Here is a 25,825-nt window from a genome sequence, read left to right on the forward strand (position 1 = left end):
GCTGGCAAAACTGAGATCCAGCATAACTGAGCAGTTAGAAAGCTCATAGAAAACCAATTGAAATATATTCAACTCATCAAACTGGAGATTTATTTTTTTTTTTTTTGTGGAAGAAAACTTACAGGTCTGTGAGCAGTTTTAGAGAGAGTTGTGAATAACATGTTTTTCTTTAGGTTAATGAATTCTTGTTTGTTCAGTTATTTTATTTATTTATTTATTTATTTTGCCCTAGATTGCTCCATTTTAAGTTTCTGGTCTTCCTTCTGGGAAGTAATATACATGGTCATTTTAACCATGCATTTTTATGAAACTTGATTTAATAACAAATGACTATAAATATATTCTACCTAAGAAGGGGTCCAGAGGTAGGAGGTCCTTAGAGTTGCTATATCAAGTTAGATATTGGGAAGCAGAAGTTATAGTGGAGTGTTCTGGAGGAAATGGTCCTTGATAGGAAAGGAGAATGGGGCTAGAGGGAACTCTAAGCTAACGGCTGTAGGACTTAAATGTAGTTAAGTATTGATAGAAGAACTACACCCAAAAGATAGGATGGAGATCACTGGAGATGAACTCAAACATTTTCTAGGAAGTGTTTGGCTTTTATCTAACCACTAAATTTTCTAAGCCTCTGTACATCTGTACAAGTCTAGCGGCTGACCTCACAATATTTTTTTGTATGTGGTCAAATATTTCTAAGTCTTTTTCTCCCTTCTGTGAGAAACTGCAAAGTGCTAAGAATCATTCTAAAGAGAGGCATGATTTCAAAGGTTGCAGACTTTGAACAGTATGGTTTTATTCTGATGACTGCTGAGTAGGGGACATATTCTTGATCTCTGCTATTGCATTTACGGGAGTTTTGCATGTTGCATTGTGTTACTCATTTGGGATCACATTACAAAGCTTTGATTCAGTATATTTTCAGGCTTGACACTGCATTATAAAGCCATTTTCCAGTACAATTTTTTCAGTACAAAAACTGGCAAAGGAAGCTTTATTTATGGAGCTGTACAAAGCGTTTAATTGGCTTTGAAAAGCATGTGGCTACTGAATCTGGAACCACTTTTAAATACATATTTCTTTTACTTTTTTGGATACTTATCTACTTTTAATGATGTCTTTTTTTTATTATATGGGCTTATTCCAGAAAATCAGTCTTTTGCTTTTTCAAAGGTTAAAGATTAAAGAAAAAAAAAAAAAAAGAAAGAAAAAAAGCTAGAGGCAAAATTATACAAAGGTTCTTTTGTAGCCCTGAAAAATGAAAGGCTTGGTTTAAGCTCTACTGAAAAAGTTCCAAAAGTTAATCCTTTTTCCTGCTCCTTTTTTTTTTTTTTTTTTTTTTTTTAATATGCAGCTTTATGTGAAATACAGTGGTAGTTAGTCAGCCAGAAATGAATGCATCACAAACTCCTATGAAGGCCTTCATGGCCTTCTACATTAAGGCCAAAGCACTGTAGCCTCCAAACTCACAGATGGCAATTGTACCATGCAGCCATATTTTCTCCTACTTGAAATGTCTGTGACTAAATGTCTTTTTCATAAGATGTGTATAATGCTGCAGTGACATTATCACAAGTGAGGTAAAAATAAAATGTGAAGATTCTCCCCTCTAAATTACCAGCAAAGAATCTACTTCTTTATGCTTGAGCCATTTTACAAATAGTATTTTATGGGTACATCTTTGCAAGCAGATGCGTGTTTAATATTCTCTTTCTACTAGCCAGATGCAGACTAGCCCCAAACCCGAGTACACGGTGTTGTGTTGATGCAGCTAAAAGATCCAGTGTTCTTTCACACAGAATCACACACAGATTCGACAGATTGATTCCAGCTGGCTGAGAGCAGCAGCACAAACTTGCATGTGTCAGCACTCGGTGGTATCAATTTTCTCAAGTGAAAGGTTTTTCTAAGTGCAAAGCATGATACCATATGCTGCTGTGTTCATATGAAGGTGTCATGGGAGGTCAAGCCAGTACTCCCAGTCCTGATCCCTCAGTGAGTAACCGATATCCTGGATACTTCCATATAAGCTTTCTTCATGTTTTATTAAAGTACAATAGAGAGAGGATTTTTGCAACATTAGCATAAAATACTCTAACAGAGCAGTTAGGTATTGCTTTATAAGCTAGGACATCCTTCCTAATGTCACTTAGCTTTCAGTGTAATCTGTATTGCACTCCTGTGTTGTTTGCAGATCTTTAAAATACCATTACAGTAACACTGCAAGACAATAAAGCACTTTGTCGTTTTCTTTGCAAGAGGTTCCTAAATATGAGAAGTCAATACAATATTTTAATTTTATTTTAATCTTAAATTCCTTAATTATCCAGGATGGATGCAGTCTGGAATTCTTCTCCTGAAAACATTCTTTCTTCAGACTTTCCCAGTGTTTTCCAGTTGTGCATATTTTTGCAAGACATTTCTACTTTTTCTTTCCTAACTGCACTTAGACCTGCTTTGTTTCTTTCTCTTTTTGCAAAATACAGAAGAACTAATAAAGACTTCTGAAATGCTACAGCAGGAAGTATTTGACTAAGTGTCTCTGACCGCAAGCTGGTGGGGAAAATTAGGGTGCAGCCAAATGTGTAATGTTAAATGTAACACATGAATTTGTCCTTTCCAAGAATAGCCACTGTTTATAGAGGATGCAATTGTTATTTGCTATAGACCATACACAGACAAAATATCCTAACTGAATGTACTCTCTTCTCATGGTTAAGTCAGTCTCCATTATGTCATCTATTGCAGGTAATTTATCTTTTTTTTCATCAGTCAAGAGCCAGGTGCTAGTTAGACATGCTGCAGCTCTGGTTATGTTGACATTCTACAAAAACATGGGGGCCCTCTTCAGTTCTCTGTTCGCAAAGATTAGAGTGACCAGGCAATAGGCACTCAGACAAGTCCTGGGGAAATATATTTTAAGCATTTTTTGCATAGTTTAATGTCATCTGCCCGGTTGTTCTGGTAAAGTTTGGTTAAAAACTCAAGTTAAATAAAACAGAAGGGAAAAAATATATCAGTGGCTACTGTACAAGTATGAGCTACTACTCGAGGCTTGCAATTATCTATTACAATAATATTTGTCTTGCTGTCTTGGTGACTGAGTATTAACTTCTCATGCACAGGTACGAACTGTGCCCAGATACAAATACTATGTGCACCAGCTAGTTTTCTTACGCAGTTAACGACAGCAGTGAGAGAGTCATTATCCCAGTTTTCTACAGTGGTTCCTTTGTTGTAAAATGAGAACCTAAAAGCTGGAACTTAAGTTTTATCTTCTGATAAACATTTATAGTCTGTATTTCTGATCAGTACTTTGATCTGTCTTTTTAGTCATTCTGTTAGCACAGCATGGAATGGTTCAAAATCTTAGTTTAATTTACCTACAATAACTGTGATTAAGTATGTAGTCAAATACTACATGCCTCAAAAGATATTTTTTTTCTACTTGTTCCCTATACCCTTCAAGAATTCTCTCCAACTTCTCTGTAGCTTTTAGTTTTTTTCACTATTTCTGCCACTAGTCTTTATACTTATAGTACTATCCACACCAGTTTGCTGGAACCTGAAGAGAATGTTTACAACTTAGACAGAAATCAGAAGTCTGGAAGAATACAAGCTAGAAATTATTACTGATATAAAGTATCATTTTCAGTCACAATCATCTTTTTTTTTTTTTTTTTTTTCAATAGTGTGAACTCCTGGTTTGTATAAAACGTACTGAAAAGTGAAAAAAATCATGAAAGTCATAAAAGTGGAGTTATTGTTACCTGATAGTGTAACATGGGTCAATGTAAACTCCACTTTTCCATTTACCGTCTGCAGATTTCAATAAATCTTTACATGAAAAAGTAAGATTTCATTTTAAGCAATCTGTTGGAAATGTAATAAGATACCTTTATTAAGTATTTATAAGTTAATCTTCCATTGCCTAGTACAACCCTTACTTTTATTCAAAATCATTAGCTTATGATACACATACAAGCCACAGGAAGTCATGTAATACATCTGCATATGAAAATAAGCCACACTATTTGCATACAAAAATCAAACTTCAAAGCATCTGATTTCAAGGTAGAATTGAATGGGAAGTTGAGAGGAAAAGGATAACTATACTGGATCAAATAAAGTATTTGGTCCAGTGTCATGTTGTCAGGAGTAAATGTAAGATGATACCCAGAGACAAAAGATAGATGAGACAGCATATATGTTATTCCTCCTGTGTATCCTTCCATCTTCAGAATATTTCCAGCAAAGGGGACTTCCTGAATTCAATGTGCTTTCTGTATGGTTTGTAACCTGCAGTAGCTAACTACCTCCATTAGCTTACTCAGTTATCCACTGAATACATGATATTTAGCATCCAAAATACCCGTTGTTGACAGTCTCCATCTCTATTCTCTGCATTGTGGAGAGTCAACTCCTTTTTATTTCTGACCAGTCCTAGCTTGTTTTAATTCTTCTAGCTCTGTCTTTTAAGAACCATTATTATTGCTGGTTCTAAATTAACCTCACTCAGAATCAGAAGGCTTTTGGGTGATAGTAGCAAATAGCTGGCATTTTCTATTTGTCTTCTAGTTTGCGTGTTTTAACATTCCACATTTTCAAACTTTCTGTTATAATGAGGATTAGAAGTGTACTCTTTAAAACTATGGGGATTGAGTGTGTTGTGTAATAGTCAGAAATTTTCAAGCCCATTTAGTACCATGAACACACTGTAAAATTCACAACAGTTGCCAATACTGTACTGTGAAGAAACTCCTCTTTCAGCAGAGGATGGAATGATGTGAAGGGTATCATTGATATGGCAGGGCTATGAAGCTGGTGAAGGGTCTAGAACACAAGTCCCATGGGGAGCAGCTGAGGGAACTGGGGTTGTTATTGATCTTATTGCTCTCTACAACATCCTGAAAGGATGCAGATAACTAGTGATAGTACAAGAGGGAACGACCTCAAGTTGCACCAGGGGAGGTTTAGGTAGGAAATTAGGAGACATTGCTTCTCAGAAGGAGTAGCCAGTCGTTAGAACAGGTTGCCCTGGGAGGTGGTGGAGTCACCATCCCCGAGGGTCTTCAAGGAAGGGTTGTACACACTTAGGGACATGGTTTAATGGGTGATACTGGTGGCAGGGGAATGGGAATGGCAGGGGAACCAGATGATCTTGGAGGTCTTTTCCAACCCTAATGATTACATGGTTCTGTGATGTGTGATGGAGTTGTACAGAGCACAGACTGCATACATAACCTTCAATAGCCTTAGAAGGAAGTAAATTTGAAGAGATGAACTGGAATCTGTGCCCTTTAAAATCAAATTATGTTTTCTGTTGTAAGCAAGGGGTAAGAGACTTCTAGAAGGATGTTATGCCCACCTCATTCAGGGGCTAAAGTGAACAGACTTCTAGAGGTCTTGAAGAGGTGAGTTGATATGGGTGGACTTCGCAACTACCTTTCTTTGGCTAAACTACTTAGACACTAGCAGACAAACTCGTCAGAACAGTTTAATTGACTAAGAGGTAAATTGGGAGTCTAAATGATGGCCTGAATACCACATGTATGATATTCATATAAAAATAATAAAAATAGTAATAAAAATATTAATAATAATAGCTATTATGTTTACTCTGAAAATTAAGTTCAAGATTTGAGCCAATGATAATTTTACAGATTTTTTTTTTATTTTGTAATTTTGTTGACTTTGATTATTCTTTGATGACCCAAAGAGAAAAGAAAGAGACAAACCTCTATTGCATATGAAGAGATGTAGTAGCATTATTTAAAAGTAAATATCAATAGTTAAGACAAAGCATGCATGTCGTTGCATTAGTAGTTGCGGTAGTTGCAAAATTGCACAAGAATGCATACTTTTCTGGGAAATGCTTTCCCCTTAGACCATCAGCCATGAATTTTTTCTCATTGCTTGTAATCAATTTTTGCTGAAGAGTAAAAGTAAACTCCATTTTAACGTGTCCACTTCTTTTTATTTCCTGACTCTGACTGGCGGAAGAAAAACTGAAATAACACCAAAAAAACTTTTCCTTTTTCTGCTGTCCAGTGAAACCGGAAATACCTACTCAGCAATAAATAGTCTTTTTGTGATAGTCTTTTTGTGATGATTTTACTGAATTAAGCAGGAAATGTGATGCTGAGAGGGAGAGATTAGCACTGACCATTTGGGAGCTTAATTATAGTAACCAGCTATGAGAATGTCATCTCAATGGTGAATAACACAGAAGTATTTTAGTGACTGCCTAGACATCATTTGAATGCTTTGACGTGCAGCAAGTACTATGGATTTGGATACTTTTATGTAACTGTTAAATGTCAGTAAATGATCATGAAAGGTTTCTTTGAAATGAAAATTAAGGTGTATATAATTGTTTTTAACTAGTTCTGATGTTCTACAAATTCATCAAAGTTTTGGTTCTGTATTAAATAGACAGCTCTGCAGATGTAAGTCAGTGGTTGTTTTTGAAAGTGACTTCAACAGGACAAGAATGGAAGAGATTGCTGCTTGAAATGAAGAATAAAGAAAAGATAGAAAGCCTTATTTAATGTATAAGTAGTGATGTTGACCAGTAATTCAACAATTTTGACTTTTAAAACTAACATCTAAGTTTTGGCTATAGAAATCAGTCTGTGAATATAGACGCATATGTATGTGTGATTTTAAATCTTGGTAAAGCTATGGTAAATATATTCAAATATAAATTTGAAAAATATAAATACATTCAAAATACTACTTTCAATCCCTGTCTTAAACCCTCAGTAAGTTGTAACTAAACTTTGATTTCTGAAAAGTTTGTGTTTTCATGCATGTTGCTACATGTTTTTTTTTGCTGTTATTATTTTGTTTTCTTTTAAAGCTCTCTTTCATCTCGTTGTCTCTTCCAATGTTGATGTGAAAAATTCAGTGACCTTCAGTGGGCCTCTGGAAGACATGTTTGGGTACACAGTTCAACAGTATGAAAACGAGGAAGGAAAATGGTAAGCTGCTTTTCTTGTCTAAGCTGCAAATTACCATATATTCAGTGACTCAGGTTCTATACTGTTTTTTCTAAGTATACGCCATAACTAAGGGTCAGTTTTCTGTCAGGCTTATTTGTATTTCTTAAATTGATGAACAGTCCTAAAGAAATCTCCAAACACTGGGAGACAAAGATTCAAATTTTGATCTACATCAGTTTCCTCAAAGAAATAAATGAGTTCACAAAGTGGGTAAATTAACTGTTTGCTGGAGCTAAGACAGCTTTTTGTATGCCTGAGCCATCTTTTTTCTGTTTCACAAAAAAGAATAATCATGATAGTCATGTTTAGTCGCGATTCATCTTTTCCTTCTATGAATATATCACCAGCAAAATTGCTCCTGCTTTAATAACCGTTTTTTTTTTTTCTAAAATTTTCTGTCACTGGTTGCCAGAACTGAGTTTTTGGTGGGACTGGTGGAAAGATAGTATTTAATAATACTGTTCTCCCTCTTCTGTTTTGAAGGTCTAATTGTGTCTTGCAGTTGACATATATTTGTATTTGGGATTTGGAGCCACCTTCTTAACCTGCTATTTCCTTGTTTTTTGTTGTTGTTGTTTTGTTTTGTTTTGTTTTGTTTTTCTACTGAATTATTAATTGCATTTTGATGTGCTTACTAATATCATTGCCTCTCAGTCTTTTGATAAGCAGCTTATGCATAAGAATGAACATCATGGGTGGATCTCTGGCTGGTGGACTGAAATAGTAATTGAATGGTAAAAGGCTTGGGAAACCTGAGGTCTGTATTGTTGTTTGCTGATTTTTCTGGTTTTCCAAGAACTTCGCCAGTAATTTGACATTCATGATAAGCCCCAGAGATGACTCCTAGCAGTCTGGAACAAAGGGCGTGTGGCCACTTGGCAGCCAGGTCACACTGCTCTGTGCAGTGCCTGAGTGGATCCTCTCTACCAGCACCAGACCTGCTCAATTCTGAGAGTCTGTCCACCACTGCAGCACTCTGTTCTCTATTAGACACAGGAAATGTTCACTAAAATGAAATAGCAGAACCTGCTTTTGCAAATGCTAGTTCTCGACTGTCCAGGTTGCAGGATGTACACTTCTGCACGGGGGTGATGAAAGGATAATAGTGACCTTTGTTGAACTAACCTAGACGTTCCAGAAATGGTATCCATTCTAGGAGCTTGGATTTTGTATAGTAAGCTATATTGCTGTATATGCCCTGAAGCCTTTCAAGTGCAAAAAATGTTATAAGCAAAAGTTAATGTTAAGTGCAAAAAATGTTATCTTTCAGTGGCTGAAGCAAGACAGGAATTTAAACCAGCATGCTATGTCTGAACATCTCTGAAATAAAACTCCAGAGCCACTGCTAAATTTTCAAGTTTCCAAGTTTCCTTCAGCATAACATACAAAGCAGGAAATCTACATAATGGTATTTTAAATATATAAATCTTTGTGGTGTTTTGTCAAGAGCTATAACACTACCTTGATAACACAGACAGATTTTCAGCAACAGATGTCTTGTAAATCTGGCTAAAGTTGTTCTCAAAGATAAAGAGAGTCCCCAAAAATAAAAAAATAAAAACAAAAAATTGTCTTGGCAAACAGACAGGGTAGTCTTTCAAACCACTTATCTCAGTGCATGAGGATCTTCTTTTTTTCTGGGTAAAGAACAGCATGTGGGCATAATCCTGCTAAGTACTGATCACCTCCTCTGGAATGTCAAGCACACTCAGCTTCTTTGTGGTTAAACAGAAGTCAAGGATGCATATAATAGGTTGTGGAGCATGCTTCTAAGTCATGGTGTTCAGAATGCCTTACAGAGTGTAGCTTGAAAGATCAATCAGATCCAGTACGTACTTGGACCATTTTATTTTGCTTTAGAAATTATTAATAAAAAAAAAAAAAATACTGGATCACAATGAGCTGTTTCAGTATGTTTGTTTAGAAACTGGATGGTGTACTGCATTTAAATTCTCCTTTCTGGCTCTTTTTATCTGTAGGCTACATCTTACCTAATATGTCATTCTATACAAATGTCTTCTGCCTGGACTCATTAATTTATGATTAAAGCTAGAAATAGTTTTCTCAATAACTCTTCACAATCATCTAAGTGTCCACAAGCAAATCTTACTGAACTATTACTTCTAATGACAGGATTTCTATTTTCAGTGTGTGCTGTGAATTCTAATTTAATTTGAGTTCTTCCTTGCACATTTAATGGAGTCAGTTACTTGCTGGGTGATGCTGGGTTGTTTAGTGTCACTAATAAGGATGTGAAAACAAAAACAGTGTCTATCTCTTAACAGCATTTTCTGCTGAAAATGGATTTAGGAGTGAATGTTAATTTGTTATGCTTACAAAATATTGTATCAGAATAGAGATTTTCTGGACATGCCTTTTTTGTTCGTTCTTTCTTTTTTTAATTGCTAAGGATAAAAATGTATCTTAAAATGCTGGCTCACATTATTTAAAACTGAATTATTCTACTTCGTGCCTGTGAGCCTCTCCCTCCTTAGCACTTAAAATACTTTATTTTCTAAAATATATTGAAGAGCAAGGTGATATAAATAAAAAAGATATGTCTTTCTGTACTACTTGTAATACATTTCATCCACCAACCAATGCTGCTTATATTTTTCAGTGGATTTTTTTTGTAATGTTTTGTAATGTCTATTGTATAATTTGGTACATAGATATATTTCTTTTCCATATTGTTTATTACAGGGGAGACAGAATAGCTGCTTTTTATTGAGTCTGAAAAAGCATAATAGATACTTTTCTTGCTCTCTATCCTCTACTGTTTGTGCAGAACGAGCTGTATCTGTGTTCTGTATCTAAGTTTTATTTGCTGACTTTCAAGCCTTTCTTGAAAGAAGAAATTTCAGATAACATTTCATTTGCAGGGTACTTATTGGTTCTCCATTAGTTGGCCAGCCTGAGAAACGAACAGGAGATGTATACAAATGCCCTGTAGGAAAGGACAACCAGTCGCCTTGCATAAAACTGAATTTACCAGGTATGAAAGAAAATAGAGCTGTCATGCGGGGGTGGCAGCTCTATTGACCTCAAGTAGAGGTCAAATCTTAAAGAGATTTTTAGTTAATAAATATGTGTTAGGATTGGTTTTGTACGGAAAATTGACTTAGGACTCCAGAACTAAGCATGAAGGAGGTTGTATTTGTAACATCAAAAATAATTTTATTTTATCTCTCATTGGTCTTTGGAAAACACACTGATACTCCAGAATAGGCATTTAGCTGTGTTATCAAAGCATTATTATGACTGATACTGATTGATTGTGGTTACTAGTCCTGGCAGAAAGGCTGAGGAGTGTAGATTTGTGGGCTACCTTTTCCAAAGCTCTTGGAAGCCAGTAAGAGCCTTCCTAATGCTTTTAACAAGCACCTAAGTAGTCAGAGCAAAGCTGAAGCACCTTAATAAGGTGTTCAACATTCTTTTTTTTTTTTTTTTTTGCTTTTGCTTTTGTCAAGAGAGACTCAATATAGACAGGAAGAGACTGTTAATACGAATTCCACTAAATACACCAGTCACCATGTTTTTTCTTAAATCACTTTCCTTGAAAACCTGAATATCAATAATGTAACAAAAAAGTAGCAAACATAACAGCTGTAATTCATTTATAACAGGACAGAGTAAAAAATGAGTATTTGTCTTCTAATTAACAAAACTGTGTGAACAGTAATCTCTTGCTTTCATTGTACTGTTATTTTTACCTTTTTTCCCAGTTCAAGAAACTATTTGAGACAGCAACCCAGACAAATTTTGCTGGGATAAAAGCCAGTCTCAGAATTTTTTCTTGTTCATTGCAATTGAAGGAGGAGGATCAAGGGTGCTAAAATATTTGATGGAACCAGTGTCAGTCTGTGTTTTATTTTAGAAGCTGGAAGCTCTCTGCTAGCTTATATATACTTTAACATTTTGTTTTCACATTCCCAAATACTTAACGTTTCAATCTATTTGTAGCTTCTACTTCAGTTCCTAACGTCATGGAAGTAAAAGAAAACATGACTCTTGGAACAACTTTAGTGACTAACCCAAAGGGCGGCTTTCTGGTAAGAAAGGACTTTTTGACAATTTTAAAAGAACTCTGTATTTTCGTTAGGTAACACACCAAACATTTCAACCTTTTTCATTTTTTTAAGGCATGTGGACCACTCTATGCTTATAAGTGTGGGCGTTTGCATTACACAACTGGAGTTTGCTCCAACGTCAGCTCCACTTTTGAAACTGTGGAAGCTATTGCGCCATCTGTGCAAGGTATGCATACCACAGGAATTCTCTCGTGTGTCTGAAAATACAAGGTGCCAAACAAGATGAATGTATACACAGAGGCATACCAAAAAGTATGAACTGCTTTCCTTAGCTACCAGCATTACCAAGTTAAGTAAATGTTTTCATTGTCAGTATATAACCTAAATTCTTGCTAATTTTAGAGTTTATCTCAGTATAAACAATCATTACAGGGCTATTTGACATCCAAACACAATTGCTAAAAATAGTTGCTTATGTTTTTTACTTAAGGCCAAAAGACTCTTTTTAAGTAATGACAGCATGTTAAGACCTAATACAAATCCAATTTCGTAGTATAAAAATCGTAAACGTCTGGTCATTTGGAAAATGAAAGAGGAATGAGTAGATATCAAAGAAGACAGAGGTCATTGGTAAATACTTCAGTTATGTGATCTGATGCCATTCTTAAATTTCTACGTACAAGAAAGTGCCTTGCTAATCGAGGGAATACCAAACCACATAAAGTACCATGGAAAAGATGTGGAATGACAGTCTGCATCAAACGTGCAGCCCCACTATAGAGAGATATGCATTTATTACTAATCACAAAAGTTACTAGAACTGCAAATATATATATGATCCTTGTTTGTATCAATTATTATGTGGCCATTTGTGTTGCAGAGTGTAAAACCCAGTTGGACATCGTCATAGTCCTTGATGGGTCCAACAGCATTTATCCATGGGAAAGCGTCACAGCCTTCCTAAATAGTCTTCTGAAAAACATGGATATAGGTCCTCAGCAAACACAGGTGATTTTTTTTTTACAACATTTTATTGTTGTTTAATTTGTGTGTGTGGGGGGGGGGGGGGGGGGGGGGGGGAGAGAATAAAAGTCTAAGAAATGGAATAAGAGCGTCATCTATGGAGCCCTTCAATTATAAGAACTAATGGAAGTGGAGTACCAGAACAAAGCAGCTGACAATCATAACTTAGTCAGTCTTTGCTGCCATGTAGTGCTGTCAGGACACCTCTCCCTCCCCTCACTCTTCTGGCAACCTGGAGAGACTGAGATTCTAACCAAGAGACAAAAGGTAGGCATGTTAAGTGAGGCAGTTTGAACATTGTCCTTTGTCACCTTCCTTCCACAGACACTTCTTGTGTGCACGAAGGACATTTCTGCTCCTCTAAGGCAGACATATATGGTTGAGAGCGTCTCATTACAAGACTTTTGGAGCAGTGTTCAAAATTTTGCACCTTGGAGCACTAAGCATATAGCTTTAAAACATTTGAAATCATAATTAATGAGTGGCTGTTAAGCTGCATGTTATTAATGGCAAAAGCTATGTAATAAATGGAGAGGGCCAAATTCCCAGCTGCTATAAATTAGCGATATAAATCATCAGAATTAATGGAGCTACAACAGATTACCCCAGCTAAGGACCTAACGTGTTTAAGAGTCCACTGAAGAGAGAACGTAAACAGCAATTTGAGCAGAGCACAGGGAAGGGGCAAACACATACACATGAATACATTTTAACACAGAAAGCTATGTTAACAACAAAAGAAACTTCCTTTCACTTCTCCCTCCTCCCAAAATCAAGGATTTTCTAGGATCCTGTATAATATTTGGTGGGCTGCAGGCCAATGCTACAGGTTTTTTCCTACTGCAAGTTATTTCCTAATTCTCAGCTCATGCCTAAAACTCCTCAGACTACCTACACAAAGGAGAGAGTGAGTATGTCCCGTAAAGGGATATATCTGTCTGCAGAGAGTATCCCCATTATTTCCCAAATTGATAGGGTTAACTTTCCTGTTGGCTGTACTGAACACTGGCTGGTAAAATTATTGCTTATAAACTGTCAACTTTAAAATTGCGTCCTTTTATTTTAAACACCCTGCTTTTCCAGATATTGTGTGGAAGAGGGAAAAATACCTTGTTAAATTTAATAGAAAGGGGAAAAAATCTTCCTTGTCCCTATGGTGGTGATACGTACATGGCACAAACATACATGGCACCTTGAGAAAATATTTAAAGCTAAACTTCGTAGTACAGGGCAATGGCTGCAAGGAAATCATTACTGCCTTATGCCCAAAGTGTTTCATAGGAATAGTACACAGGGCAATCAACTACGCAGCACCCTCACCTGTACTCCTCCCAAAGAAATTCTCAATTTTTTTTTTATATTGCCACACCTCTCTTACGCATGGTTTTAGATTCCTGCCTTGTCCTGCACAAGAAGTCCTCTTGCTTGCCTGCACTCCAACAGCCAGCCATCTCCACCTACAAAATTTGTTCTTTAATTTGTTTGGCATAACTACCCTTCTTCTTCTAACACATATACTTATTCACTCAAGAATGTCACCTTTGGCATGTGGTTGCTAAAGAGCAGAAACATTTGAAAGGGAGATAAGAATTGGAAAAGGGAGAGAAAGAATTAAAAACTGGAGATGGAGGGCAAATCTAAATGGAATTTTCTTGGGACTTATTACCCTTCCTCTACCTCCCAGGAAGGGTATTCCAGCCTTTTCCTTTCCTCCCATCTCCCTTCCTGAGAACCCGGGAATAGCCACAGGTAGTAAAAAGTTTTTGTTTCTTGCACCCATGCTGTCGGGAAGAGGAGAAACAACAGAGCAGGCAGGTTTCTTCCCCCTCCCATTCCTACACAGAATAAAAGAACAATTGTTTACTTTCTGTCCGTTTTAACCATTTTTTTTCCATTTTAATTTTCTCATCATTTATGAGCGCATTGAAATCAGTGTACTTTCACTGACGTCAGATTGTTTTCCTCTTGCATGGGAAAGGAATGAGGTGATTACAGAATAGCTCCTTAGCCGTTTGGGTGTGACTTGTTCAAAACCATGTTTTGATTAGAGGCTTAGGAGAATTATTCTCCACTCTTGTTTACCCAATCCAAGAACAATGGTCATTAGAGTTGTGGCAAGAAAGAAGAGAAATTCTTCCATTTCCCCTGTTTGGCATATAAAGTGAAAGCCAGAAGATTCAGATGCAAATAACCAAAGTTTAGTATAATATTTTTCAGAAATACTTCCTTCATTTTGTCCCATTCTCTGAAAAACAATGTCATATTGATGGTTAAGCTGCATATCCTGAGGTGGGGATAAAAGATGTATGGGGAAAGTGACAATAGAGAAGTAGAAATGGAAGATGAATGAGATGAGAAAAAATAATACAAGGAAGAAAATATTTCTGTCTGCCCTGTTGCACATTTTAATGAAACTGCAAAGGAAGGTTTTTTGTCTGCTTAATATGAGAGTGTGCTTTTTAATTGTTTATATGTGAACAACTTTCTGTGGTAGAAGAATATCAAAAGAGAGAGCAGAATGCATTAGCATGCTCAATTCCAACTTTAAAGCTCTGTTGTAATGGCACTCAGAAATTTTCAGATGTTTTATTTCTACAATGATATATGACATAATCAGCTATAGGTGTTTGGCCTGTACCTTATTATATTTCCAAAGGGACTGTATCAGTGAACTAATAAATCATCCCATGTCATATCTTATTATCAGTTTTATCTCTAGAAGAATGGAAGTGTTTTAGAGGTATAAAAAAAAAAAAAAGAAGAAAGATACTTGCAGTGCTTTAAAAGTAATTTCTGTCTGAGTCCTTGTGAGTGTGATAGACCAAACAAAATGTAGAAAAATTAATTCAACTTTGGTTTGATTTTGAAATCTTTAGCAAGTTCTCCATATGATAAATGTATTGTTCAAAGATGCCTTCCTAAGGCATTTTCTTTTACCTTAAATAAGACTTAAATCAGAAATGGTTTTGGTTTTACTTTCCTATACAAACCAGTGGTGTAAATCCCAGCATGTCCTTGCTGTGTGCTGCATGGTTTTCCATTTATTTTTATTTTTTAAACATACAGAATAATTTAATAATTGATAGGGAAAGCCAGATTGTGCTTTCCAAATAAGGGGCTGTGTTCATTAATAGAAGAAACTGTAAGTAATTGCCCTCTGAAATGTTTTGTCCCAAAGTAGAACAATCTTTCATTTGCCTGTTCTCTCTTACAACACTTTTTTTCACAGGAACTGGAGACAATTAAAGAATTATTCCCTTGTGTATTATAAAATCCATGGTATGCTAGGGAAGGGAACATTAATTGAGGAATTACAAAGATGTTCAATAGATTATGGTCAGTAATGCTGGGAAAAATGTTGGGTTTGCTGGAGCAGAGCAAAACTATGTTTTTCTATTTAATACTACTGCATTTTCCAGATTGAAATTAAACAAGCAAGTCAAAACATACACCACCTGTAAGCCAGTCTTAGAGTCTTGCTGAAGCTCAGCAGTTGGAACATGTTTATTGTCTCATAAATGGTATATTTGCTCCACATAGGTGTGCCATTTATAGTTATCTGTTAGATTAATAAGCTGCAAAATCTCATACCTTCATGGCTATATATTCATTATATGCTTGATAGCATACAATTCTAATTTTAAAAGGTGAACTTGAATTTATGATTTAGCAGAAGACTGGGACATACTGCTTTGTGGGTTTGGGGAAGTTTTATTACCCTTTGTGAGGTGTGGCTTACCACTGATGCCATGAAATACGTAGAACATGATGACCAGTGTTTTCAAAGCTAGTGCTAAGGAAGGGTCCCACAGAACAACTGTATCCCAAAAGATAACCATATGCCCCCTTTCCTTCCTGATTTACAAGCTATGCTACACAGTGCAGTTTTCCAGACTCAGATGTTCTTCCTATTCACTTCCTGAGAAGGAAATGCTCAAAATGTTTACTTGCTGTGATCATGGACAGTGTTTCCTTTCAAATAGGAAATGAGACAATTCAGTGTCTCAGCTTGTAGTCCTTTTTAAGGAAGAAGACAACACCAAGGTGGGTCTCTAGAATAGCTAAAGATGGGCTTTATTACCCTGATCAAACCTTGGTGCCAATAAAATCCTCAAAACTGGAGTCTGTGAACCCACAGAGGCAAATTCACTGATATACAAAGTCTCTGCTTTTGATTCTTGTGTGTGGTCGTGGAATAGTTGTGGCACTCTTCTGCAGCTCCAAAAGACCGAGCATGACGAAGACCTGTCATTTTTCAACAGTTAGCAACAAGCTTTTTAAATGATGAGCACCATCCTCTTCAGATTATGTTGTATGAAAGTGTCAGATAACAAAATAATAATTAGAAATAAATATTCAGCTGCTACCACAAAAAGTGGGACAGAAGAGAGAAAACTGTCATGAATTTAACAGTATTTTCTACAGAGCAGGAACATCACAGCATGTTCCCTCAGAGTGTATCTCTCACAGATAAATGCCACAAAATATTTGCCTTGGAGGGAAAGGGTTAAAAATTTCATCTTCAATGTTGGATACTGCTGGAGCCACAAGGTTGCTGTGAGTTGTATGTAATACAGTGTATGCCCCAGCCTGTGGTGTAATCCCAGCCCCAAATTAATGCCCTGCTGTCCAGGAGAAGGTGCAACCTCTGGCTGCTCTTGGTGGAGGAGAGCATGCTTCTGAGAGAGAACTAAAATACCGTTAAAGGGTGCAATTTGTCCTAACTTTGAAACTACATAGATTCTTCCAGATTTGATTGTATTTTCAAAAGGTTACTGAAATTAAGTGGTATAGATTTTCTAACCACATACTATTATACTTATTTTTGTAGAATCACAGAATCATAGAATCACAGAATGGTTTGGGTTGCAAGGGACCTTAAAGATCACCCATTTCCAGCCACCCTGACATGGGCAGGGACACGTCCTGCCAGACAAGGTGGCCCAAAGCCCCATCCAACCTGGCCTTGAGCACCTCCAGGGATGGGCATTGTCCCATAATCTTATGTTGCTAGCTCTTCATAGTGATCGTGATATCAATGTTTAGTTCAAATATTTGTCCAAATATACTCTTCTGCTACAAGTCACCCTTTCGGTTTAAATATAAGTAACGTATTTAAATGAATGCCAGCAAACAAACATTGTGCATAATCTGACAGGCGATGAAAATACCTCAAAAAGCACCTATAAAGCAATTGCAAAGTATGTACTAAGCCACCTCTAAAATAATACGATGGCATAAACATCCCAGAGATCTTATTGATCCTCAGAACCTAAACGCTAGAGTGCTTTTAATAATAGATGAGTGAGGCATAAATATGCCATGTAACACTGCATTATCCTAAATAACACCTATAAATTGCCATGTGTAACATAAAATTGAAATATGCTAATGGAAGATGGTGTGGATTCTTCCCAGTAAATGCTGTCGAGTACCTGACAGAACATTAAAAGTGACAGAAATGAATGAGAGAAATTAATTAGTATTTAAGAATATTGCTCATCTTCTTTTCATTTTGCATTTTGTTTTTGCAGCAGGTTCCCTCAGTCATTTGTGGTTTGGTTTCAATCCCATGTGTTGATTTTTCACACAAAGAATTGTCTGTGTGAGGTCATCTTGAGTCTTTCCATCATCCAAACATTCTAGGAGCCATAATTTTTTGTTGTCCCCTCAGGCACTGGTCAGAGGTATTACTCTGGCCTACCTCCTGCTGGAGAATGGTCATGTCCTGGACTCCCTGACTGTTTTTATCAATATATAGGTACTTAGGTCTTCCTCATGCCCCAGGAGCCTGAATTTGTCAATGCAGGGTTGTTATGCAGGGTTGTTTCTAGGGTAAATAGTCTACTGGTTTTAGGAGCACTGTATTTGGATAAAAATAACAGTTGTGAAACAGTTTCTTATGCTTTAGGGAAATCTTTTTTGAAAAGTTATGACTGATGGTTAGGGTATCGGTCTGCCTTGGCCAAGAGTAGAGCAGAGCTGCAGCTCAGATTACCTCAAGTCAGGAAAAGCTAAGAGTTGAACCTGCTTTTCACTTATTCCAGTATTTTATAAAAACAACTTAAAAACTTCAAGACATTTCACTGAAATTAACTATTTTCTAGCCAGTCTTGCTCAAAAGCTAATAGGTATTTCATATTTGGGGGAAAGGCAGTGTTCAGTTTTTTCCTGGGTTTAGGTACAGATGGGAATTTACATCGCTGCAAGAGAAACAGTCTCTTTCTTTAACAGTGGTTGGTTTTTATTATGAATGGTGTGTTTCAGGTTGGAATTGTTCAGTATGGACAGACTGTAGTCCATGAATTTTACCTGAATACTTACTCAACAACAGAAGAAGTGATGGCTGCAGCCCTAAGAATACGCCAGAGAGGTGGCACACAAACTATGACAGCCCTTGGAATAGATACAGCAAGGTACGTTCTCAAAATATTGTCCTGGATAAGGCAGAAACAAATATTAACAGATAATGTAATAGTTCTGATTTTATAAATCAAAAATATGATGTGACTGACATCTGACATCATTTTAGCTAGATGAATGAGATTTAGGAAGAGTTTGGATAAACATACTCCATCCAATTTCTATAGCAGTTGTACATGGCACACTGCAAAGGCATCTGTCTCTTGAGGAAATGGGGAAAGAAAAAAGATGTGGAACAAGGCTGTAGTCCTAAGAAAAGCAGATTTAAAGTCTTTGATACCCACACAAAGCATGTAGGAACTGTTTAGGCAGAGGTGTCAAGGAGATTCTGTTTTTCAAAGGAAACAGGAAAAAATAGAATTTTTTAGTGTTAATTCATCTTTCTTCTGAGGTTAAGATTATTATGCAATTTGAGTCCACATTTATCACAATTCTAGAAATTTCATATCTGAGTTTTTGAAGCTTCTGCTGCATTGGGAAATTAAAAATCAAAGAATCAATGAATCAAATCAGAATAATGAGTGGTTTGGGTTTGAAGGAACCTTAAGGATCATCTAGTTCCAACCACCTGCAATAGGCAGGGACACTTACCACCAGACCATATTGCTCAAAGCTCCATCCAACCTTGCCTTAAACACTTCCAGGGACTGGGCATTGACAACTTCTCTGGGCAGCCTGATCCAGTGCCTTGTCCTACTTGTACTAGTAGGACAGTGCCTTGTCCTACTACTACATTCACATCCCCATCTTTCTTGTAGACCTCCTTTAGGTACTAGAAGGCCAGTGTAAATTTTTCCCAAATACATTTGTTCTCTGGGCTATACAATTCCAACTCTCTCAGACTGACTTCACAGGAGAAGTGCTTCAGAACTTTAATCATACTCATGGCCCTTCTCTGGACTTGCTCCAACAGCTCCTTGTCCTTCTTCTGTTGGGGGGCCCCAAAGCTGAACACAATGCTCTGCGTGGGGTCTCATGAGAATGAAGTGGTGGTGAATCACTTTGCTCAACCTTCTATCCTTACTGCTCTTGGTGCAGCCCAGGATACAGCTGACTTTCTCAGCTGCAAGTGCATACTGCTGGCTCACATTCACTTTTTTTCCACCAGTACTCCCAAGTCCTTCTCTGCCAGGCTGTTTATAATCCATTCATTGCCCAGCCTGTATTCATGTTTGGGATTGCTACAAACCAGATGCAGAACCTTGCACTTGGTCTTGTTGAACTTCATGAGGTTCTCACAGGCCCACCTCTCAAGCCTGTTGAGGTCCCTCTGCATGGCATCCCCTCCCTCCAGTTTGTCAGTCACACCACACAGGTTGGTGTTATCAGCAAACTTGCTGAGGGTGCACTCAATCCCACTGTCCATGTCACCAGCAAAGATATCAAATAATATCATTCCCAATACAGACCCAACGCCTGTATTGGATCTGTTGTATCAGTATTGTTACTTAGAATTACTTCTTTTAAGAGAAAAATAGAATCTGACTCTTTCAGAATAGACAGTAAATGCAAAATCAAACTCCCATATGAACGAAGCAAGTGGTTATCCATTTCCACTCCTAGCCCATCAGACCTGGTTATGACCAGGTCATCAGATCTGAAAGACAAGAAAACAAAATACAATTAGAATAGAAGACATTGAGAGACATTCTGAAAACATACAATGTTGTTCTGGTTCTTCACTTACTCAGATCATTACTGACCAAACAGTAGAAACTACTTGCTCAAATAGGCAAAATTTGCCATTAGTTTGCTGTCCATTTCAAGAAAAGTGTTTCCTCAGAGACAGTTTTGGCACAACAGTTTACCTAAGAGTGGACCTCATAGATATACACAAATATAGTAATGATATGCATTGCTAAACCTTTCATATCTTTTCTCTCTTCTACATTTTTTCCTGGCTTGGCAGCATAACTTTATTCAATAAATGAATGCATTCTCCCTTTCCAAACAACTATCTAATTGAAATGTGCATCATCTTCCTGGTGAACTATTTGATTATCTGAATGAAGCTCTGTGGATACCATGTTAAAGTTAACAAAATTGTTACATCTTCATAAGTTAGATAAATTCTTAGATACAAGTAGAGGCTCGAGGGAGTCTGAATAAGTTCATGAAAGCAGAACCAGTTGAGGATTACCAAATATGCAGAAACCACATGTGGTTCAGAACGTCCCTGGGTACCACAAACCGTTGCACGCTTATATATACGGAAGTATCAGCAATGCTTCCTCAGTTCTTGCAGTCTTCCTACACATCTACTTAAGGCCATTGTCAGAGGTGGATCTTAGCTTTTACCCATGTAGCCAGTATTAGATAGAGTTCTGTGGTATTTCTCTAAAAAGAGGAAGCTTTACTTCCTTCCGTCTTCTCCAGAACCCTAACTCAGCCTCTCCTTTCCTGGTCACATGCAGAACCAAGCCATGCCCAGCCTGCATGAGCAGCTCCCCAGAATGTCAGTGTCCTTTTCCCCACCTACATCTGTGGAATCAAAGGGTCACCCCTACCTACCATCACTCACTTGCAGATGACTTCTGACACATCTGCAATACCCAGTTTTGCTGTAAATGTGTAGAGGTGCTGGTAACTGAATAAATACTTTGACTACTAGAAGTGCTGCTGTAGAGTGGAAATAAATTTTTTTTAGCATGTGGATTTTGGGGGAGGGGTGTTGATTGGTGGGGTTTTGTTTGTTTGTTTTTAAGGTAACAAAACAGTTTTAAATGCTGGGAGTTTATTTGGGTAGAAAAAGAATTCTTCACCATTCAGCATTGTTTTCTTCTGTCACAGACTGAATAGATAACTTTACACAGAATAACAAATGAATACACAGAATAACGAATGAATACTTGTGAAATTCTTTGGCTGTAAACTGTCATGCAAATTCCAATTGTTGTTGTTTGTATTTGTTCCTGGTTAATATTAATTTCCTTTTCCTACACCCTCATTAATGTAAAGTATTTTAGCTTAGGGTTGACAATGCAGAAATTGTGTGTGCTAAATGCTGACCTTGCCTTTCTCTAAACCCTTTATGCTCCCTTTAGGGAAGAGGCTTTTACTGAGGCTCATGGTGCACGAAGAGGAGTACAAAAAGTAATGGTTATTGTGACTGATGGGGAATCACATGATAACTACAGATTGAAAGAAGTGATTGATAGTTGTGAAGATGAAAACATTCAAAGATTCGCTATTGCTGTAAGTGAAATGTAATGAGAAGTATTACAAATATTACAAATAACACAAAGTATTTATTACAAATAGTACAAATCTTACAGGCACATTTTGTCTTCCAAATGTCTGTTTAAATGTCTGTTTAAAAAGAATCTTATGAAAAAGAATCTTTATGAAAATATACTAATTTCATAGATAAAAAAGAAAAACTGAAAAAAAAATGTTTTTTGATATTAAAGCACATCAGAAAGCAATGTATCTTGAGAGTTTTTTGTGAAAATAAAGGATAGAAAGAATTTGAGGAGCGGTATAAAATGTAATCTTTGTAGTTAAGAGGAACAGTGAACAGAGTGGATTAATTCAAATCTGAGCAATTTCTGCAGACACGTCATCCACTTTAAAAGAGAAAAAAACAGTAAACGAGTAAATTATAAATGAATCATGGTGTATTATGGCTGTTCTGTGTGCTGGGATATTAAAGTTGTCATTTTCATATTGAGCAAACTTAGTAGCTGAATGGGAGTATGAACATCATGGAGGTTATCTCATCCGCAGTGACAAGAAAAAATTAATGGTGCATTTGGTGTAAACTATTGTATTTGTACATTGTATACTGGAATAATCTAGTTTTTCTTACTAATATTTAAGGTACATTGGATTGTTTCTTCTCTGTCCCTATCTCTCTTTGTTTTCTAACAAGATCAGCCTATCTTAAAATACCCTCAGGTTTTGAATACAGTTCAATTTCCAGTTCCAAAACTGAATGCAGTAGTATGTTTTTCATTTTCCCTTCATACCTGAAACAATATCTTCCAGAAGTATTGTTACCAGATGATGAAAAAGCTTACTACTTGCTTAAGTATCACTACAATGAAGTATAGAACCAAGAATTTTTAAAGAAAAACGTTGTCTTTAAAGAAAGTTAGCAAACTGAAGTTGAATCACAAATCAGCAACATTTTCAGTGGTTTCCTTGGTTTCCCTCATAAAGATGGAGAGCATTAAAGAAAAAGTTCTTGCTGAATCTTCCATATTTTTAGCAGTAAAATATTTGCCTAGAACCAAATTTGAATTGCTTTCATGTCCAGCAGTACTAGAACCTGGAAATTTGGTTTTGGTTCCCCTCTCAAAGCAAATAAGCAAGCAGAATGTTTTTTTCCCTTGAAAAATAAACGTTGGTCTGGAAATTGGAAAAATGTGTTTCCTCATTTTAAGGCATTCTGAGTTTTTAGAGTAGTAATATTAAAACTGTGGACTGAAGTCTTGTACCATGATACTGAATGCAAGTGCTGGTGCTGTGTGCATTTACAGGGCAAATTTCCACATAACAAAAAAATATTCTATACCTAAATTAGCATGTCATTAATTACTCATATACTATGTTATGAGGAGAACTAGTGGTACCTATGCTGAAGTCAATGCAATTGTGTATTCTGTTTGGGATGGCTTTTTGTTTTCTAAATGAAGCTCTACTTCAACTAATCATTAGAATTTTGTGAAGAAACGAAAAAAGGGCAGTTGAGGATAGCAGACATTACAACACACAGTTACATTGTTCGCTACTGTTGTTACTTTCAGGAAAAAACTAAGCCCTCCCTCATACTGTTTTGTTTTTTTTTTTCAAAAAGAATGGCTTTTAATCAATCAAGACTAGGAATTTGAGGGAGGTTTTAACAGAACAATTAAGGTTAGATGTGATTTTCCAATATTTTCTGACAACCTACCTCAAAGGTATCTTTAAAAATAGGATTTAAAACATACCCTTGACTTCTTTGTTTTTCTTTTTATTTTTTTTTCTTTAGATTCTTGGCAGCTACAGCAGAGGAAATTTAAGTACTGAGAAATTTGTAGAGGAAATAAAATCAATTGCCAGTAAGCCTACCGAAAAGCATTTCTTCAATGTCTCTGATGAATTGGCTCTTCTAACTATTGTTGAAGCACTTGGAGAGAGAATATTTGCCCTGGAAGGTATGACACTATTTGAAATTTTACTTTATGCCTGCATTAAAAATGAAGCAAACACAAGACCACCTGCTTTTATCTTCCTTTCCAATGTATTGTGCTGCATAAAATGCATTATATGTGTATTTTTTCATGCTGATTGTAAAGATCAGTATACATCAAAAATACAGATAATGATGCAAAGATCTGTTCAGATGGGTTCAGATAGGAATATCTGGGATAGATAGGATATCTGTTCAGATAGGAACAGTAACCTAGAAGAGTAAGAAAGGTCACTGTAGACCATTACCACTTTATCACTGGGTGAACGCAAAGGTGCCTCCCATTATGTAAAAGAGCATTGTAAGAACATGTCCTAAACTAACCCACAGTCATATGTTAGTCTGCCTATAACTTTAAGTTCTCTTGACATTTATTAGCTGCAACATGCTACTTTGCTGTACACGTTATCACAGACTTGGTGTATAGAGTTGGCAAGAAATATTTTTTCCTTGGAAATGTTGGTGATGATCAGATTTTAGCAGAGAAAAGTCATCATCTCCTAATGTCTGCTTACATTTTCTATCTAAATTAGGCAACACTGTCCAACTCTGTTTGTTTCAAGCTCAGTACTTGTAACAGAAGACAGTTTATTAGTTATAAGTTATATTGGCCAACAGTGAAGGGCTTAGTGTCACACAGATATAACATCCATCTGTTTGGACTTATTTTTTCCAACATCTCAGCTTACAAGTAGCAGGAAAAGTACAGTTTATAGCTGGAACAAAAGATAACGTGGAGTTAAATGTCAAGAAACTAATACAAATATGAGAGTTTATTTTAAAGCTTTTTTAAATTGGCATTATGTTTCTCAGGCATTTAAGTATTTTGTTAGTGTATCATTTAGTGTGAGTAGATACTACTATCTTCAGCTGACTACTACTATTTTTTTCCGTTTAATATATTATCTTTTTTCTTTCCAGACTTTGTTTCATCACTTATAAAAAAAATAAAATTGAGGAGTATTTAATCTCTCTAAAAGTGAAAGTTTACCTTACTGAAGCTTATTGAATTCTTTAAAATTCATAGAATAAGAGCTCTTTGCTAAGTCCCTGCTCAGTAGAAAGAATTCACTTTGAATTACAAAACAGTTGTTCAAACAGAAATTAAATAGTTTTTGCTGATGGAGAATGATTTGTACAATGGGTTCTAACCCTTCCATTGACACTAGTAATTCATTTCTCTAATCATAAGAAAAAAAATTGCAAAAGATTTGAAAACTAAACAAGTTTAGTAGCTTAATAAAATGTCCAAATAAATATAGTTATGTACATGATGATGAATCTGTTTGATTAAATTGCAGAAGTGTTATCTGTTTATATGATAATACATAACTCCTTCAATAATGTGGTACTTCCAGTATATTGCACCTTTTCTAAGTATCACGAAATTCTACAGTACTACTTGAATTCAGCTTTAAGTTCTTGCAAAAGATGCAGAAATAAATATCTACTTCTTGAATATGAATAATTTATATTTAACATAAAATTTTAACATAAACCATTTGGATATTCGTGCCTTGATTCATGCTTTACTTTCAAATTTTATTTTTAGATAGACTCAACGCTATTACAGAATATAAATATCCAAAACAAGCAAACAAAAAATTATGTTCATCTACACAGTGAGAGTTGAGCTAAGTAATTTCAGCACACGCAAATGATTCTTGGTTTCTACATCGAACTAGGACTTCAGTCTGTGCCAAGATTTCTATTTAAGACATTTGTAATTTGAGACAAGAAATTATGCCCTCTCCTACACCTGTGGAAGCTTCAGAAATAGCATAATCTGGTCGCAAGCAAAGTCAGAATGAAAACTGAAATATGGTATTAGCTTTATGGCAAAGCACAGCAAGGCTGAATTGTTCTGATGAATTATATAATCATTAAGGTTGGAAAAGACCTTCAAGATCATCTGATCCAACCATCACCCTACCACTACACCATGTCTCTAAGCACCAGGTCCAACCTTTCCTGGAAGACCCCCAGGGACAGTGATGCCATCACCTCCCTGAACAACCCATTCCAATGCCTGACTGCTCTTTCTGAGAAGAAATGTCTCCTCATTTCCAACCTGAACCTCCCCTGGAGCAACTTGAGGCCATTCCATCTAGTCCTAGTCTGTCTAGTTCTTCTGCTTCCTGTCCCAGACTTCCAGGTTGGGAGGCTGAGTACTC

The 25,825-nt window shown here is 36.4% G+C and overlaps 1 protein-coding gene across 1 annotated transcript in view; it reads left to right on the forward strand.

Annotated features, from left to right (window-relative positions):
* ITGA1 (integrin subunit alpha 1) overlaps nucleotides 1-25,825 on the forward strand; it is a 78,366-nt gene that overhangs the window by 21,614 nt on the left and 30,927 nt on the right. The window contains exons 2-9 of the mRNA XM_082783749.1: nucleotides 6,860-6,980; nucleotides 9,884-9,996; nucleotides 10,965-11,053; nucleotides 11,144-11,258; nucleotides 11,913-12,040; nucleotides 18,323-18,471; nucleotides 21,523-21,673; nucleotides 23,451-23,616. Of these exons, the coding sequence (XP_082639875.1) occupies nucleotides 6,860-6,980; nucleotides 9,884-9,996; nucleotides 10,965-11,053; nucleotides 11,144-11,258; nucleotides 11,913-12,040; nucleotides 18,323-18,471; nucleotides 21,523-21,673; nucleotides 23,451-23,616 (1,032 nt within the window). The remainder of the gene's footprint in view (nucleotides 1-6,859; nucleotides 6,981-9,883; nucleotides 9,997-10,964; nucleotides 11,054-11,143; nucleotides 11,259-11,912; nucleotides 12,041-18,322; nucleotides 18,472-21,522; nucleotides 21,674-23,450; nucleotides 23,617-25,825) is intronic.

This window comes from Aythya marila (assembly GCF_965140915.1).
Source record: "Aythya marila genome assembly, chromosome: Z".
Lineage (NCBI taxonomy): Eukaryota > Metazoa > Chordata > Aves > Anseriformes > Anatidae > Aythya > Aythya marila.